General features: G+C 40.0%; 2 protein-coding genes across 4 annotated transcripts in view; one reads left to right on the forward strand and one right to left on the reverse strand.

The window, feature by feature from the left end:
- Positions 1-16,181, reverse strand: part of MYO1B (myosin IB) — a 179,915-nt gene that overhangs the window by 134,151 nt on the left and 29,583 nt on the right. The gene's annotated exons all lie outside the window — the stretch shown is intronic.
- STAT4 (signal transducer and activator of transcription 4) overlaps positions 494-16,181 on the forward strand; it is a 45,032-nt gene continuing 29,344 nt past the window's right edge. Inside the window, exons 1-3 of the mRNA XM_040562210.1 lie at positions 494-938; positions 3,781-3,909; positions 5,774-5,918. Coding sequence (XP_040418144.1) covers positions 3,782-3,909; positions 5,774-5,918 — 273 coding nt within the window. The 5' untranslated portion in view covers positions 494-938; position 3,781. The remainder of the gene's footprint in view (positions 939-3,780; positions 3,910-5,773; positions 5,919-16,181) is intronic.

Raw genomic sequence — 16,181 nt, forward strand, 5'->3', positions numbered from 1 at the left:
CTGGGGTTTTTGGTAACACACAATGTAACAAATAAAATAATAATTGCTCAAAAGGATCCTCTTTAGGGCAGACTGCAGCTGCGTTGTGTGACATCAAAGACTTGATCCTACCATTCAAGCTCTGCGCTGAGGTAAGACATTTGAAATTATCATAATTTAGCATTTGCCATTTGCTTTGGTTTTAGCAACAATGCACCTGATGTTACAGAGATCCTTTTTCCAATAATGTATTTATTTAGAAAAAAAAATACTTGCTTGTTGTCATAACCCTTTTATAATAATATTTACTGATATGGATGATGTCAGGTTGTTAACTCTTCAGGACAGGGACTGAGCCTTTTATCTTGGAGAGAGGCTCCCGCATCTCAGGCACTGCCTGAAACAAGAAGCACCAGCAGCCGCTGCAGGAAGTCACAGCATGTAGCATTTCCACACTGTACCACCAAACTTCTCTCAGGGCTGCCCTCAGCCTTTTAACTAGCGTTAATTACAAAAGCTGGCTAGCAAAGTTTGCGTGCCAGAAAGCTGGTGGCCCCCTGATCCCAGCAGAGAGGGAGAAGCCTGGCTCCCTGGGAGCACGACAGGCCCCAGCCCTCTGCCTTCCACACAGGCTCGGGCACCACAGTATAAATAGGAGATTTTTTTATTTTTAGATAAATAACCTCCTTCTGGCCATTTCCTAAGTAACTGCCGGAGCCGTGTCACATCACCTAACCCAGAGCGGTACTGTGACTGCTGTGCGGCCACGCTGCTTGCCATGTTTTGTAGCCCAGACATGACTCTCGCTCCCGTCCCGCTCCCCGGGGCGGCGAGGGCGCAGCTGACGCACAGGAAAAGCCGCCGGGACGGGGCTGGGGCGGAATAAAGCACGGGGCAGGCAGCAGACACGCCTGGGGACGCCGCCTGCAGCAGGGCTCGACTGGGGACCGCTCGCACAGGCAAGTGGGGGCATCTTGGGGGGGGGGAGGTTCTCCGTCTGGTTGTCTGTCCGGCTGTCCATCCACCCCAAGCGCATCTTCGAAATGCCTCGTGCCTGGGGGATGTGGGGTGCTGAAGGTAGTGAATGGAGGGGTGTCTTTTACTTCAGTCTGGGGGGCTCTTGCCCCCCAGCTGGGCTGGTAGCAGGCTCATGGGCCTGGGGCTCCCCACCACCAGGGGTAAGCGGGGCACCCAGCTCCTCCTGCGGCCCCCGTGCTGCTCTGTCAGGGCACAAATGCAAAGTTTCTCTGCCAGAGAGACTGCAGGGAACGTACCTTGCATTGGTACAGATCATAGTTCTAGATACAGGCTCACAGATAAAACCAGAAGTACCTGAACGAGCACCTCACAGCACAAAAAGTGAAAGAGAGTTGCGCTACCAATATTTCACATTGCGCATTTCTGCTAGATGCCTTCAGGGAAGATCCAAAATAAACAACTGGTATTCTGAGCTTTTTAGCTTTTAGTGTGACTCCCAGGAAGAGGAAAAGGTAGGACAGGGTGTGTTGTATTAAACATGTTACAAAAATCCCATGTACAAACCAGACTCATCCTTTGCCGGCGTGGATGCATGCGAGCATCCCTGCACATTACTTAGAAGGCCTCAGGAGACCACAGCCTGCACAAGGTTTTGCTTCTTTTCCTTTAGATAACAATACTAAGTTCTTACCAAGATCTTCAGGGTATCACAGCCACCATAATTCACAATAATGAAATTGCAATAAAAACCCTCACTGAAAGTGAGCAGGCTTGCAAATCTTACTTTTCTTTTTTTCCTGAATGTGTGCTATTACTACATCACGATTTTGTTTTTTGTACATATCTCAAGAAATACAGTCTGTGATTCTTAATAATTACCAGTGTAGCAATAAAGAGAGGAAAGCACTCCTGTATATTATTCCTTCTCAGCAATTTAAAGAAACAAAGTAAATGTTTGGGCAGTATTTTTCCTCTAGTTAATGGAAGTAATAAAGAGGAGGGAAATGGCATTGGGCACACTTCCACAGATGGTACACAGCGTCCTTCATAACGCACACGGAGTCATCGCATCCAGCCTTAGTTAAGGAGAAACTAAAGCTTGTCACTTTCACTTTTCATGAGTAAGTACTCAAGTCTGTTAAACCTTGAGATACTTCATCCTTCTGTTGTTTTTTTTTTTCCTTCTGACTTAAGAAAAAGCAACATAAAAAAAAACACACAATATTAAAGATATATTCTTTGAAAAGTTGATGTTATGATTCATAAATGGAAATGGGAAAGCTCTTTATAAAAAGGTCAACTTGTTACAAAAATGTCAATTTTGATGAAATCTCATCTCTTTTTTCAGGAAAAAAATCTATCAGAAGTGTTCAAACATAACATTGACCTACTGCAATGCAATCTTTAATCAATGATGCTGGATTTTATGTAGTTTGTTAGCATGAACAAAGATAATAAAGGAGCAGATGATCTCTGGTACAGGATCAGGGTAGGGCAGAGTTCATGTGAGGGCCAAGATACCAGGGCATGCCCTAGGGTGTCCCCCTTATCTACTTACCCATAATGGCCCATTACCAACACTGCTTCAGATTTTTTCTGCAGACACCACATCTAGAATTACAACCTGGCATAGTCTGCCCCGAGGCAACGTTTTATCTCTCTGTGCGATACAGAAGTACATCTGTTTATCTCAGTGCATCCCTCGGTACTATAGAGAAGATCTGATAGTGCTGGAAGGACCTCAAGGTATAGGCATGAGCACTGACACAAGCACACTGCCAGTGGTACCCTTCAGAGCAACCTTCAGGCTTTTTTAGTGCACTGTGGGCTAAAGCAGCAAACCAGTTTCTACTTTTTTCATTTGAGCATATTCCCCTTTTGCTTTTGGCCAGGCTTTTCAGCAGCAAAAAAAAAAATCACAATGAAAATACTGTTTTCACCAGTTGGATTAATGATGATGTGGTGCAACCCTAGAGCGCAAAGAGGTCATGTTCGCCCAAGTGGAAAAAGAGTCACAGAAGCTGAGATGTCTACTTTGAGAGTCTGCTCACCCCAAACAATCTCTTTAGTCCATGGAGAGGTGGATATTCAAAGACAACTCAACCCACCTAAAATCTGGAACAACCAAGCTTCTGTCTCCAATATCTCAGTAAACAGTCAAAAACTAACTGGGATAGATATTCCAGTTAAGAATTTCAGAGCCTGTCATTGGGTGATCCTACTCTGGCTTGTCCTTTAGTTTTCATAGGACTTTACCCTTCCCAAGCTTTTTACTTTTTTTCAATATCAAATCTCAGAATTCTATGCCAGTTAAAAATGGAAAAGATCAATAATTTAGGTTGTGACATAAGCAGTACTCTCCAAACAGAAGACATGGGGCTCTAGGAACAGCACAACATCATACGGTAGTATGAATTCATAGATAAGAGCAAATTCTATGCTTTTACTAACATTTCATAAGAATAGTTTTACCTGGATTTGAAGCATACAATCCTAAGCTACTTCTATTGAAAGAGATGCTGTGTAAATCTCCTTATTTCATAAGCATCATACAGTAACCCAAAACATTTGCATTAAGGAAGAAAGTTGGTAGCGGTTCCCATTCAGGTTTAAGAGCTAAAACTTCTAATGGTCTTGCTTGCTTTTCTTCCTCTTCCCTTTAACTGACCAGCTTTAGCCAGGTAATGTCCGTTTTGAAAGACAGAGGATAATTAGGAATATTAAAGTATGTAATAAAAAAAGAACTGCAATGAAAATTTGGATTATTAATACATCAAATATATAACTTTCAATATCAAACATGTTTAATCATTTCTTTTGCAGTATGTCCCAATGGAGTCAAGTTCAACAACTGGAAATAAAGTTTTTGGAGCAAGTAGACCAGTTCTACGATGATAACTTTCCCATGGAAATCCGACATCTACTGGCACAATGGATAGAAAGCCAAGATTGGTAGGAATAATTTTTTTTCTCTCTCTTATGATTTCAGTCATAAACAATTTTTTTTGCTTATCTAGTAGATTTTAGGGTGCTCATTTGTGAACTGAGCAGGCATCTACACCCCAAGAATAGTATTCCACTCATTATGGATTTAGCTTGTTGAGCTAGTGTTACACTTCAGTTATTTGAGGGATTCAGTGTCAGTAAACTCCTGATAAAGCTACAAAGTTCTTCTTAATTTATTAAATAACAATTGTACATATTTTATATGTGATGAATGTTCTTATCTTAAACCACAGAATAAAATTATTTCCTATGCTTATTCCTAATAAACTACCATATACTACATGAAAGGTAAGACAGTATTTTTGAAGAGTTCTGAACATAATTGGGTTTTCTTCATGTGTTGAAATAATGATTTTAATGAAAAGCACCATATTACCATATTTAAAGGTTAATGTAAGTATATACTCAATGTATAAACATTCTAGATTGGATGCACTTTCTTAGAGCACAGTTTTCTGTCCCTTACAGCTTTAAATTTAAGAAACGTCTGGAAGTGAGTTTTCATTTGTACTTATTCCTAAACAAAATCCCACATAAATTGTCTAGCAAATTAATGGTATTAAAGGTTTTTCATTAAAAAAAAAAAAAAAAAAAAAGCAAGTCAGATTTCAATGGAAATGTCACTAAATTGCCTCTTGCAGCACAAAATTATTTGACTTGTCCAAACCAGCTGCTTGCAGGAACAGTTTTCTAGAAGGTGAATTTATGCACAAATCTGGATCAAATTCACTGCATAGTTATCTTAAGAAAATCCAGAACTAGATACTAAAAAAAGTTTATATTAGTAGTAGCAGTAAGACATCTCAGTTTGACAAGCTAATTATCCAAGGCTATTGGAGGACTATTGGAAAAATCTGCTAAGGAATACAATCTTTCCTCACAGTTTATCACATACAATGCTTACGTGCCTATGGGAACATGGGAAACATTAAAATCCCCTGTTTGCCAGATTTAGCAGTCATATCTCAAACAGGCATCTGCCATTTGGGGAGCAAAGAGAGAGTGCCCTAAGGACAAGGATGCCATGCAATCCAAAGCTTATCTTCCTCTATTCTGCTCACTAATGTTATTGCCCATCATGTAACAATCTGTTCCATAAACAGCAGAACTAGTAAAGCCTGTTTTCTCATGTATTTGTGTCCTTTGTCCCCTACATACCCTTCACCAGTAGCTTCAGAGTCTTCTTGTATCCCCAAATAGTTTGGCCAGGCGAAGGCTCATCTGGTGCCTGGTGTGAAGATATATATCTGCTGACTGGCCATCTGGCTGTTGCCTCCTGGAGCAAGTTATTACTGCCATTTTCCTCAGTGGAGGCACTAATTTGGATTCCTCTCCTCTACCAACCTGCCAGTTTTCTGGGAAATTCATACAAACATCATCTCTTTTGGACTGTGAGCCTCCTGTCAACTTTGGCTGAAAGTGGGCAGCAACTTCAGAAATTATATGCGTGACTGACAGACTGAGAGTGACAGCATGCATACGCCTCATTTCCTCTGGGAAGCAGGCTAAAAATGTTTAAATATTCACTGGAACCGAGACTAGAAAACCCTGGTTGTCTCCCCTCTGGCTGACTCTGTAGCCTGGGCTTAGAACATCCGCTGCCTTTATAGCTGCATATCTACGTGAATATAAATTAAAGGATCATAAAAATCAATTATTTACATAGCTCTAACTATATGCAAGTCACTATGTATTTAAAGCGTTTTTTTACAGCTTTAATTTCTCAATGGATTGTAAATTTCTGTAAAGATAGTTTGGCACTCCTTATAACATTTTTAAAATGCATGTTTCTCAATCATTTTTTCTCTAGGGAGGCTGCGTCCAACAATGAAGCAATGGCAATGATCCTTTTACAGAATTTGCTAATACAAGTGGATGAACAGCTAGACCGGGTTTCACAAGAGAAGAACCTTCTTTTGATACACAACCTGAAGAGAATCAGGAAGCTGCTTCAGGTAGGTTGTTTCTTCAGATAACAAATTGCACGCTCTTACTGGCTTCTAAAGGCACTGTCCAACCTCTGCTGAGTGCAGCTTGTACCTGTGAACAGCTCAGAGCGGTCCTGCCCCCTATAGACTCCATGCAGCTATGGGAAGACCAAGCCTTCAACAAGATAACTCAAATAATAGTTCCGCTATCAGCTACCTTGTGGACAAATAATTTTTAAGGCATGCTGCTGAGATGCAACAACGCTGTGACCTTGTAGCTCAATGCATACCTGTGTCTCACTCAGCTCTTCAAAATAAGATTGTATAGTGCTTATAGAAGTTAATGTTTATTACAAATGTAATTACTGACTTTACAGACAAGTACACGTAACTATGATTAGCTGTGACTATCTATCTACTAGGAATAAAAAATGTGTATTTTAGGATTAACAAAACAGCACCCTGAAAAAGTAACTGCACTTGCTATGTTATGCTTAACTGGGATTATTTATTAGGAATGGCTTAAAGGATTTTCCATTAGGCTTCTACAAAGTGATATTTATTTTGATCGACTGCATGATTCTCTAATAATTGTTTATTTAAAGCAAGAATTCTCAGAGTTCCACCCCATTAGTCACCTACTTCCTCACATCTGTGTGTCTTCTGCATAAAACAGATACACATCTGAGTTTAATGAAAGTTTGGGGGTTTTTCTCTTCTTTCATGGTGTTTTCCATAAGTACTTCAATGAAAATTGTACCACTTAGAAAATATTTTCTTTATTTTATATGAATATATTGGTCTGGAAAATCTGAAGATGACTGCGTCAATTATTTTGGTCTCTTTATGGCTGCGTGTCTTTCTATTCTATATCCCTAATGGTGGCCTCTTAAAAATGTGACAATATTTCCACTTCTACCACTTTTCGTTCCAGTGTTATGCAAGCAGTTTCATGTAACTTGAAACTAAAGTTCTTTCTTTATTTCTTTTCTGGTTTGTGTGGCAGCATTAACCCTCATCTCAGTGCTGCTCAAACAACAAATTTACTTAACTGCTTTTGGAGTTGACTGCAGAGAGGTTATTGCTTTTATTTCTGTCATGGTCTTAGCAGACTTTGCCACAGCAGGGCTGAGTCAGAACTCCGTCACCTTATTGAAAGTATTCTCTCACAGCAGCATACACATAGAAAGAGCATTTCAGGACACTGAAAAAAGCAGTTGTATTCTTGCAGATTGTACATTTATGATTCTACCATTGCCACATGCATATGCATGGGGATTGGTACGTATCTACATACAGGCTCTAACAAATTAAAGTCTCTCACTGTTCCTTCTTCGCCTCACACCATTTATTTTATTCTAAAATTTTACCAAGACTTGAGGTGGCAACTCTGCATCCTCCGTAAAATTCAGCATACTGAGACAAGGCATCAGGCCCTGGACGCATACCCATGAGTCAGTCTGTAAATGGCCAGAATGAAAACCAAGTCCTGTAAGCCCCATCTTAGCAAGCTTTCTCAGCCAGCAACATCTCTGCTCCACTGGATCACAAAGGTTTGTAGGTTAACAGTCTAAAGTAATATGAACTTCCTGAGAGGACATCAGTGATGCTGAAACTACACTACTAATTAAAAAGGACCACGTTGAGGTTTGCAGTAAAATGCTTCCAATTGAGCAAAAAATACAACAGCTCTTCTCTCTATGAAGGTGGCCCTTCATCATTATATAATTTCTCCATTATATCAAGACAAGTAATGTCTATTTAGATAAAAAAACTACTCGTTCAGTTTCAAAATGCACGTGCATCCTACCAGGCACTGAACAACACTTTCCCTATCAGAGCTTTTCCTGGTTTCTTATGACCTTTATCACTCGCAGTTTGTGATTAGTTTGTGATTATAAACTTGCAGTTTGAACTAGTTTGTGACACCTTCATGAGGCAACACCAGAAAAGGCGACTGAAGTATACAGTGCACTGCCACAACCTCTTTCATCCTGAAACACCACCTAGAGAAGGGGAGGCTGGAATAGCAAGCTGTAAAATTAGAGATTTTCCACCAGACTTGATGGGGGGAAGGACTGGCTTCCTGCATAGGAGAGGAAGCTACGCTTGTAAACATCTTTTATTTCTGGTGACTCTGTGAACAGTCTTGGTTTGATTTTCTCTGAAGGTTAGTTAACATGATCCCACCTTTATCTCTGCTCTCTAGCGCAAGCACTTCTTTGAAATTTCACAGTTCACTCCTCTTCCTTCCCTTCTATACCACACACAGGCATACAGACACATGTACAACACACACAAAGCTGTCCAACGTCAGTACAGGATCTGAATGCAATGTTTATTGAGCCAATTATATGTGGCTTGTCAAGGTAGATAACACTGGAAACCAGCATTTATCACTATGTACGCAGAGTAGTAAGTTGAGCTATGGTATAGGTTCCCAAACACTACAATAACAATGATAATAAAACAATTATAAATGCAGTACGCTCAAGAAGAATTATGTAGTTATTGAAAAAAAAAAAGTGGGATTAATGTTAAATTAATAATACAACTAGGTCATTAGTGAAGAGCAGCCTTAGAAGGGGAAATAACAAACCCTACAAATGGCTCGTGTAGCTGCTTTCTAGACAGCAGGGGAATTGCTAGGATCAAGATTCCTAGTGCTATTATGCCTACTAGTTACCAATACCACAGCTAAGCACACCCAGTCTAAAGTTCTGCTGGGGTTCACTTTTATTATCAAACAGAGAAAAAGTTCTGAGCTCCACCTGAAATTTCTTTATGCAAACATCTTGGTTATTCAATGGGATTAAGGAAAGAAGGAAGGGAAGAAGCAAGAACTTGCCTGCCTGATACTTGCAATATAAAGTTTTTTGATGAATTTCAGGAGTGGTGAAGTGCAAAGAGCCAAACTGTTAGCAGAAAGAGATGCCTGCCTAGCACCCTTGCTTTTAGGTCACAGGAGCCATCCCTATTCTTTTAGCATTACAGAAATAACTATGGAGCATGACATTTCTGCTCAGACTGCTGACATTTCCAGAATTATCTTGATGCAAAAAGAAACGTTGACCAGGAAACATACAATCTGAAAAAGTTATAAGCACTTGAAAAAGCACTGAGCATCTCAGCTAAGCTTACTGCTAGCTCTCGATAATTTGCTTCTCTATCCACTTCTTTCTTTTTTGAAATGCTGCTTCTTGACACTAATCGGGTATAAATGCACATATTATATTAAAATCAGGATCAGTGCTTTAGGTTAAAATCCTTCATATTCTTGTATTATTATTTCTGCAGTCACTAGATGGGATTCATTTTTACAGCAGAGCAGTCTTTTGTTGCGGTGCTCTTCAGCGGATGACGGTACAGCACAGCTGCTTGCTGAGGTTAAATTCCCTGCCCCTCCTCCTACAGAAGCCCTGCTCCCACGAGCAGCAGCACTGTAAAGAGATGAGGAGAGAAAACGTTTGGAGGGGGGAAACTCTGCCTCTGATTCTTTCCCCTGCTTAAAGCCTAAATGGAGAAAAGCAAAGCAGATTAGTCACAAGGACGTGTTTTGTGCTGTTGCTATGACAGCAAAATGTAAAGGGCAGATGTTAAGCTGAGAAGAGCTGCCTATCACTTCTAGGAACCAAATTTCAGATGCAACAGTCTGCAAGACCTTAGCCTATGAACAATTACATCTTGGCTTTATGAAGAATTTTTTTTTTTGGAAATGACCGTGCCTGTCCCTGATGTAAGCTTCTTTACAACACACAAATAGATTTAGCGCACGAAAGAGACTGGCAAAATTACGGAGACTCATTTAGGGCAGAAACTGTGCATGTTGCTGGCTCGCAGGCTAAAACCCTTGATTAGTGAGAGCAGCAGGGCTGCAGTGTCCCTGGGGGGGGGGGCAAGGCAAGGCACTGGGAAGCTCCCAGTAGCCTGGAAATCTGAGATGGCCACCGCTTTCCTGGTGCCTCAGCACCCCACCTAGGAATGCGTGTAGGTCTCTGAGTTATCCAGGCATTTTTCATCTCAGAACTCCTTATGCCCTTGCTTTTTCCCCCAGTGGAGCTGGAAATTTGGCTTGGCTCCCTGAGCCACGCTTGAGCTACCAGAAACTTCAGAGACACAGACAGGCCGTGCATTGCAACGGGTGTGTGACAGTGACACCAGGAGAAAGCAGGAATTCCCAGAATCATCCCACTCGTAATTGCAGCCCATCTTCATGCTCTAGTCTCAAGATAACTCTTGAAAGCAATCCCTTCTCATTAACGGCAGCATGCATCTGTGTCTCACCACTGTTTAAGACATTCAGGGGAAAATCGGATTACACAAATCTTTTATAAAAGTGAAATAACTGATTTCAGGAACAGGAAGAATGGCTACTTTGCTCATTTACCATCAAACTCTGAGCTAATGAGGGAACGGCATGCTCTAGGGAACATTTTGCTGTAAACGATGTATATTCATGATTTTCATTTAATACTCTTGGCAGAGTCTCGGGTATCAGTGAACTTTACACACTCACCAGCCCTGCTAGAGCCTGAGATGAGGGGAGGGCAGGCAAGGGGGGTCCTGCCTCGGTAAGCGTGCCTGTGTGCACACCATCAGCAGCCTGGGGACTGCTTGCAAAGAGAGAGGTCAGACAGATTCACCTCATTTGCTGGTTCCCACCAACCAATTATATCAAAATGAGCTTTTGGAAGCACTGTGAATCCAGGAAATAGTACTTCAGTTATACTTAGTCCTTCTACACACCCCTACTTTTTATGGAATGATCTGGAATAGCATCTTAAACTATCTTCTGTCATCTTAACCAATGCATCTTAACCTTATTGCACTTCTTTCCATATAAAATTCACCCTGTTTCTAAGCAGTACAAACAACATCTTGCTTTCCATGCTGTTACTTACAACAGTAACACTGTAGTGTGTTCTTGCTTCTGCTTCAGTTTCTCAGTTACAGTGCACAGCTTGTTTCCATCTGTAATGAGAACCGAACATCCTCGTGCTTCTCCAGGCATAACTAAAATGAACATACAAAGGTTTTTATTTCAGTTCAGGTGACCGTTTACACGAGTCACTCTGCCAGAAAGGAAAAGTAGGAGGGATCCTAATATTATTGATATTGGTGTATCAAAGAAAATTGACAAAAAATGCATTAGATCTGAAATAGGATATTCCAGTTGATATTTAACAAATATTTGTAATAACCACTGTGATGAGAAACAGTTGCAAAGAATGGAAACATAGCTATTGATGTTTAAGTTGCAGTTTCCTGTTAAAGCTTAGAACTGGGTGAGAATGGAACAAAATAGACAAAGTTTCTAACACACACGAGAAAAAAAAAAATGTTATTTACATGCAATTTAGTGCTCATGTAACCTGCCAGATCAACAAAGCAACAAATTATAGTAGAAAATGTGCTTTGAACCAATGCATTCTGCTAATACAATTCAAAATGACTTTTCATACTAGCATCTTGCCCCCAGTGAGTTTTCAAGTTCCACCATTAAAGCTGTTTACAAAAAATTTTGGCCTACAAATGGAAAACCCTGAACAGAAGACCATATGCTTACCGGCCAACCCTCTGCTATTAGTGATTGCAGGCTAGCTGCTGGATACCAGCTAGGAAGGATTTTTTAAAAGAATTCTAATTTAAGACTGAAAAAAGCTCTTACTAGAAGTAAAATATTTTTAAGTTCCTTTTGTAGAACAGTTTGCTTTTGTAGAATGAGTAAGAGTTAGCTTACACACAGAGGTTACAAACAAAACAAAAAACAAAACCCGCAAGCACATGAACTAAACCTCTTGTGCTCTTTGCTCATTCTGGAGTATTAAGGGCCCAGCTGCAGACAAACATCTGCCTGAGAGATTAGTTAATAGTACTCAGGTCTTCATGACCAGAAAGTGGAGGGGGGGGAAAAATCAAAATAAAAATCAGACCTCTCTCCCCCTCCTGTTTGCCCTCTTTTGTTGGGAACATTGCACTTCTTTTAATTTTATTTTGAAATACATTTCATTTAAATATGTTGCATTGCTACATTATTCGTCTCATGGGTTATGATGAGATCTATAGCCACATATTTTCTGTAGCCACCCCCCACCTGCTTAAAAATCTGCTGCTCCTATAGACCTTTCCTTGGCTCTTTTTAGTGTTCTGTCTGTTGAGAGGAACTTAGTGGAGTTTGGGGGCAAACTAGGGGATGGAAAAAAGAAAAAAAAAAAGACCTCTGCCTTCACAACTTTGCCAAGTTTTGCCTTGGTTGCATACACCCCATAAATATTTATGATCTTCTGGAAGTTATACATTACACTATACGAGAAAAGCAGAAGTACAGCATTGCAGAGTTATGTTTTCGAACTTCCCACACATCATAGGAGTTGTCTAAAAGAATGAGGTTGCCTTTAAAGTTCTCTTGGGTATTTTGAAAGGGGGAGGGGAAATCTAAAAATAAGAGTAGAACACTCTAAATAGTTCATGTCACAAGTACTTCCTCTTAAAGACCTACATAAAACAGAGTCATCTTTTTATTAGAAAAAGATTTTTAGTATCAACAGTAACTGTTTAAATGCAGGGTTTCAAAAAAAAAAACAAACAAAACCAACCCTACAAAGAGAGGGTTAGTCCTTGCAGTACACTGAGATAGGTGTTCCACTACTGTCTCCATTATACTTTCTGCCTGGATGCATAAACAAAGGTAGAAAATAAATCAAGGCAAAATATTGTTTGTCACATTTGAAGGTGAAAACGGGAAATAAGCATGCATGGTTATGCCTTCCCACCCACACAGTTCTTTTTGCAACACATAAATATACCAAGTTTTTTTTTTCTAACAAAAATAAAATGATAGGCAAAAGTTTTTTTTCCCCCCCTCTGTTTTTTCATTACATGAAAGATGAGATATCTGCTTATCTAGAAAGATGCTGAGTATTCAAGTTGGTAGAATAAGGGTATCACAAGTAAGCAACAAGGAAGGAAATGTATTCATTCTTGACTTTGTAATCCTGTTCCCTATCTGTGTCCCAGCTCCCTTCCATCAGCTTCTTTAAATATTCATTCAACTTCAACAAACACATCAACTGTTGTAATAGTTAACAGTTCCAAGCCTCCAATAAAGATTTTATTGTATACACTTAAAAGGCATGAAGTAGGGTTTTGTTAGCAGAAACAAGAAAAAATAGAGCTGATGTTTTTATAAAAAAAAAAAAAAAGAGAGAGAGAGAGAAAGAGGAGAAAAGCAGGGGAAAACAACCAAATTCTAAAGCACTTTTTTTTTCAGAATTAGAAAGCAGTAAAACCTTCTCAAGACCTTTCTAAGTCATCTTGAAAACCAGAAGAGATAATCAGGTAAAACTCTGAGTGACTTTATAAAGGTTGAACACTGCACCCTTGTATGGTAGAAGGAGAAAGCAACAGTAACACCTAATCCTGTACTTTTACCACTGAAAACAGAGTCAGGGTACTCAAGTAGTGCATATGTAAGTACTCATTTATATACGTGTGTGGTAGAGAGACCTTTGACACGTGAAAAGAAAGCAGGCCAATATTACTATGGTTGGGAGTGATCCAATCTGTGAAGGAGACAGCCACAGGAAAATACACTAAATTTTTTGTGGGGGAATTAAATGTGAGGGCAGGGGAGCAGGGGGAAGCAAGACATTGAATCTCTGGCCTAGATTTCTTAATTCTTCCCAGGAAAATTCTTCCCTGAACATTTCCAATACTAAAATGGACAGTTGCTTAGTGTTCTTTTTGAAACCATGTGTATTTGCAAGCTTCATAATATGCATTTTCAAGTTTCTCCATGATCTTATGACTTAGGGAAGCAGAATCATGCATTTCTCCAGCCACTGAGAAGGATCTGAAAATATCCCAAACAGCTCAAACCGTTTTAAAACTGAGCTAAAGGACGTGAACGCTGCACACTATAATGTATAGATTGTTTGTGCAGAAACACTTTTTTGTTTTTCCTTGTGATCTAGTAAGATACTATCTCAACAGATCTCTCTGAAGTAGAAACAATGCATTCTGGGTTGTGGTAGGAGGGTTTTCTCTCTAGCACACATCATCAGCATTCAGATAAAATTTTCACCTGTTCAGAACGAAAGTTTTATTTCCCCCGTATAAATGTATCGTCGTGCTGGTAGTTACTGAGAAAAAAATGGTCCAAATAAGATTGTTTGTTGTAAATCATGATATGAAAGACCTCATCAAAACAGAAGAGAGGAGAAAAAATTTCTAAGAACTGAATTACAGTAATTGAATTACAGTAATATTAGCACCTAAGAATAACATTTCCATTTGAAACTTCAGATGAAAAGTGAATCCCCAGCTTCTCTTTGTTGGTATTTATAAAAACATGACTGTAAGTTTCCCTCTATAAATATATTCATTTAAGCCTAATAATACTATTTTGCATAGCTGCAGAATCTACACCCTTTGTCCTTTCCAGCTGCCAATGCTCACGTTACACAAAGTTAGGATTCCCATACCTCAAGCTTGCTTTTTTGGGTTAAGCTTCCTTTATTTCCAAAATTACACCACTTTTCAATGAAAGGAAATCACTTGCAGGCTGTCATTTGGAAGCCAAGTTCATCTTGAGCAAATTCCACCCTCAGCCAAAGACAAAATGGAAGTAGAGAAGAACAAGAGTTTACAGTAAACTGCTAACACTACTGGCTGGCATGGTTTGAAGTGCAATTTCCTTTGAGAAGTATAAAATATGGGGAGAAAAAAATTCAATGATTATTATTATTTTGACAATCAAATACGATAGTTGTTCCTTTTGGTAATTATTGTTATAAGTTGTAATTAAGATATTTAATGCTATAATTTGTTTTCTTATATCAATTTATAATCTGTAAATTACAACCCATCTGCCAGTGCAGCGTCGGTACCACGGAGGGTGAACAGCCATCTCCCTCCTAGGAGGCTGGCTGCCCACAGTTTGCATCTGTGTTTCGGGAAGGCCTGTTGCTCTCCTTTGGTCACAAGCACTTGTGCTGCCGATCCACAGCAGCTGCAGGGCGCTATTCCAGCCTTTGTTTGAGGGGGGCTACAGCCCTGACAGCTCTCTGTCGACCCTCTCGGCACCTGCTGGAAGAGCAGACTGAATCAAGTGGAATTGAAAAAGCACCAGGCAGGCAGAAGCAAGGGAAGCATTACAGACACAGCTTATTGATAGGGCTTTACAAGTTACAGAAGGAAAAAAAAAAGTTAATTTCCTCTTCATCTCTTGATTCAGATGGTTTTCCCTTAATGAAACAAAGGGAGAGAAAGAGTTTTTGAATGTTTTGCAAATGAATGGTATCTAGACATGCTAGGGAAGTCCCTGATACCTGGCATTTTAGTGGGGGATTTTAACATGTTTCACTGTCGCAAGGTTCTTTGAAATGCCTTTTCTATGTAGATACGTTTTCCAGCTCCAAGAGAGGATTTTTATTTCTTCTTGACTTCATTACAAATAGCTTTTGTTTCAATCCTTCTTGTTACACAGCAAAGACAAAAGGCAACCATCGATCCTTGGAGGCTCCACAGGGGTTTTTTGGATGGCAGTTTCAGTACTGATTGCTCCAGCCTGTTTTGGTTTTTCGTGTTTCCTTCCTTACGCTCAAAGCTTAAAATAGACTCACAGACCCAGCCCAAAATAATGAGAACAGCAGCAGTTTTGTCTCTGCTCTTTGGAATCCCACACTGCAATCCAGGTCTCCACACTCCTGCATCCAGAAGACCCTCAGGAACCCAAAGACCTCTCTGTTGCCTGATTGTGTTTTACATTAAAAGTGCTTTCTGGGTGCTACCACTCTGTTCTACCCTGCTCAAATTCTGTTGGGCAGAAAAAAATGGGACTAAACACTTCTCAGGCTTTGCTGCTTCAGGTATCTTGCAGGGGTACCCTTGCATATTTATTTATTTTTATATATATATATATATATATATATATATGTATATCAGCAGCAATTAGAAACCAACTGATTAATGCACACATCAGTTACAGATTTCTGACCACACCTTTCATCCCAAGCCTTATTACAAAGATGACTTTTTTCCTCAAATCAAGGTGCAAACAAACGAGGCTCAGCAACGCAACCTACTGAGGCTGAAACAGGGCAGGCCTGTTCTGCCCTCCCCCAGCCGAACACTCAGGACTTCACATGTCCTAGTCCTCAACAATCAGCTCATCCTTTCCTGAGCTATTTCAGTCCACTGAGGGGCAGAAAACCAGTTCAGCAATTAATTAGCTCCAGCTGTTGATGCTGGAGCCTACCTTCAGCTTAGTTCTCCATGAAGCTCCACTCC

The sequence above is a fragment of the Cygnus olor genome, chromosome 6, assembly GCF_009769625.2.
Source record: "Cygnus olor isolate bCygOlo1 chromosome 6, bCygOlo1.pri.v2, whole genome shotgun sequence".
Classification (NCBI taxonomy): Eukaryota; Metazoa; Chordata; class Aves; order Anseriformes; family Anatidae; genus Cygnus; species Cygnus olor.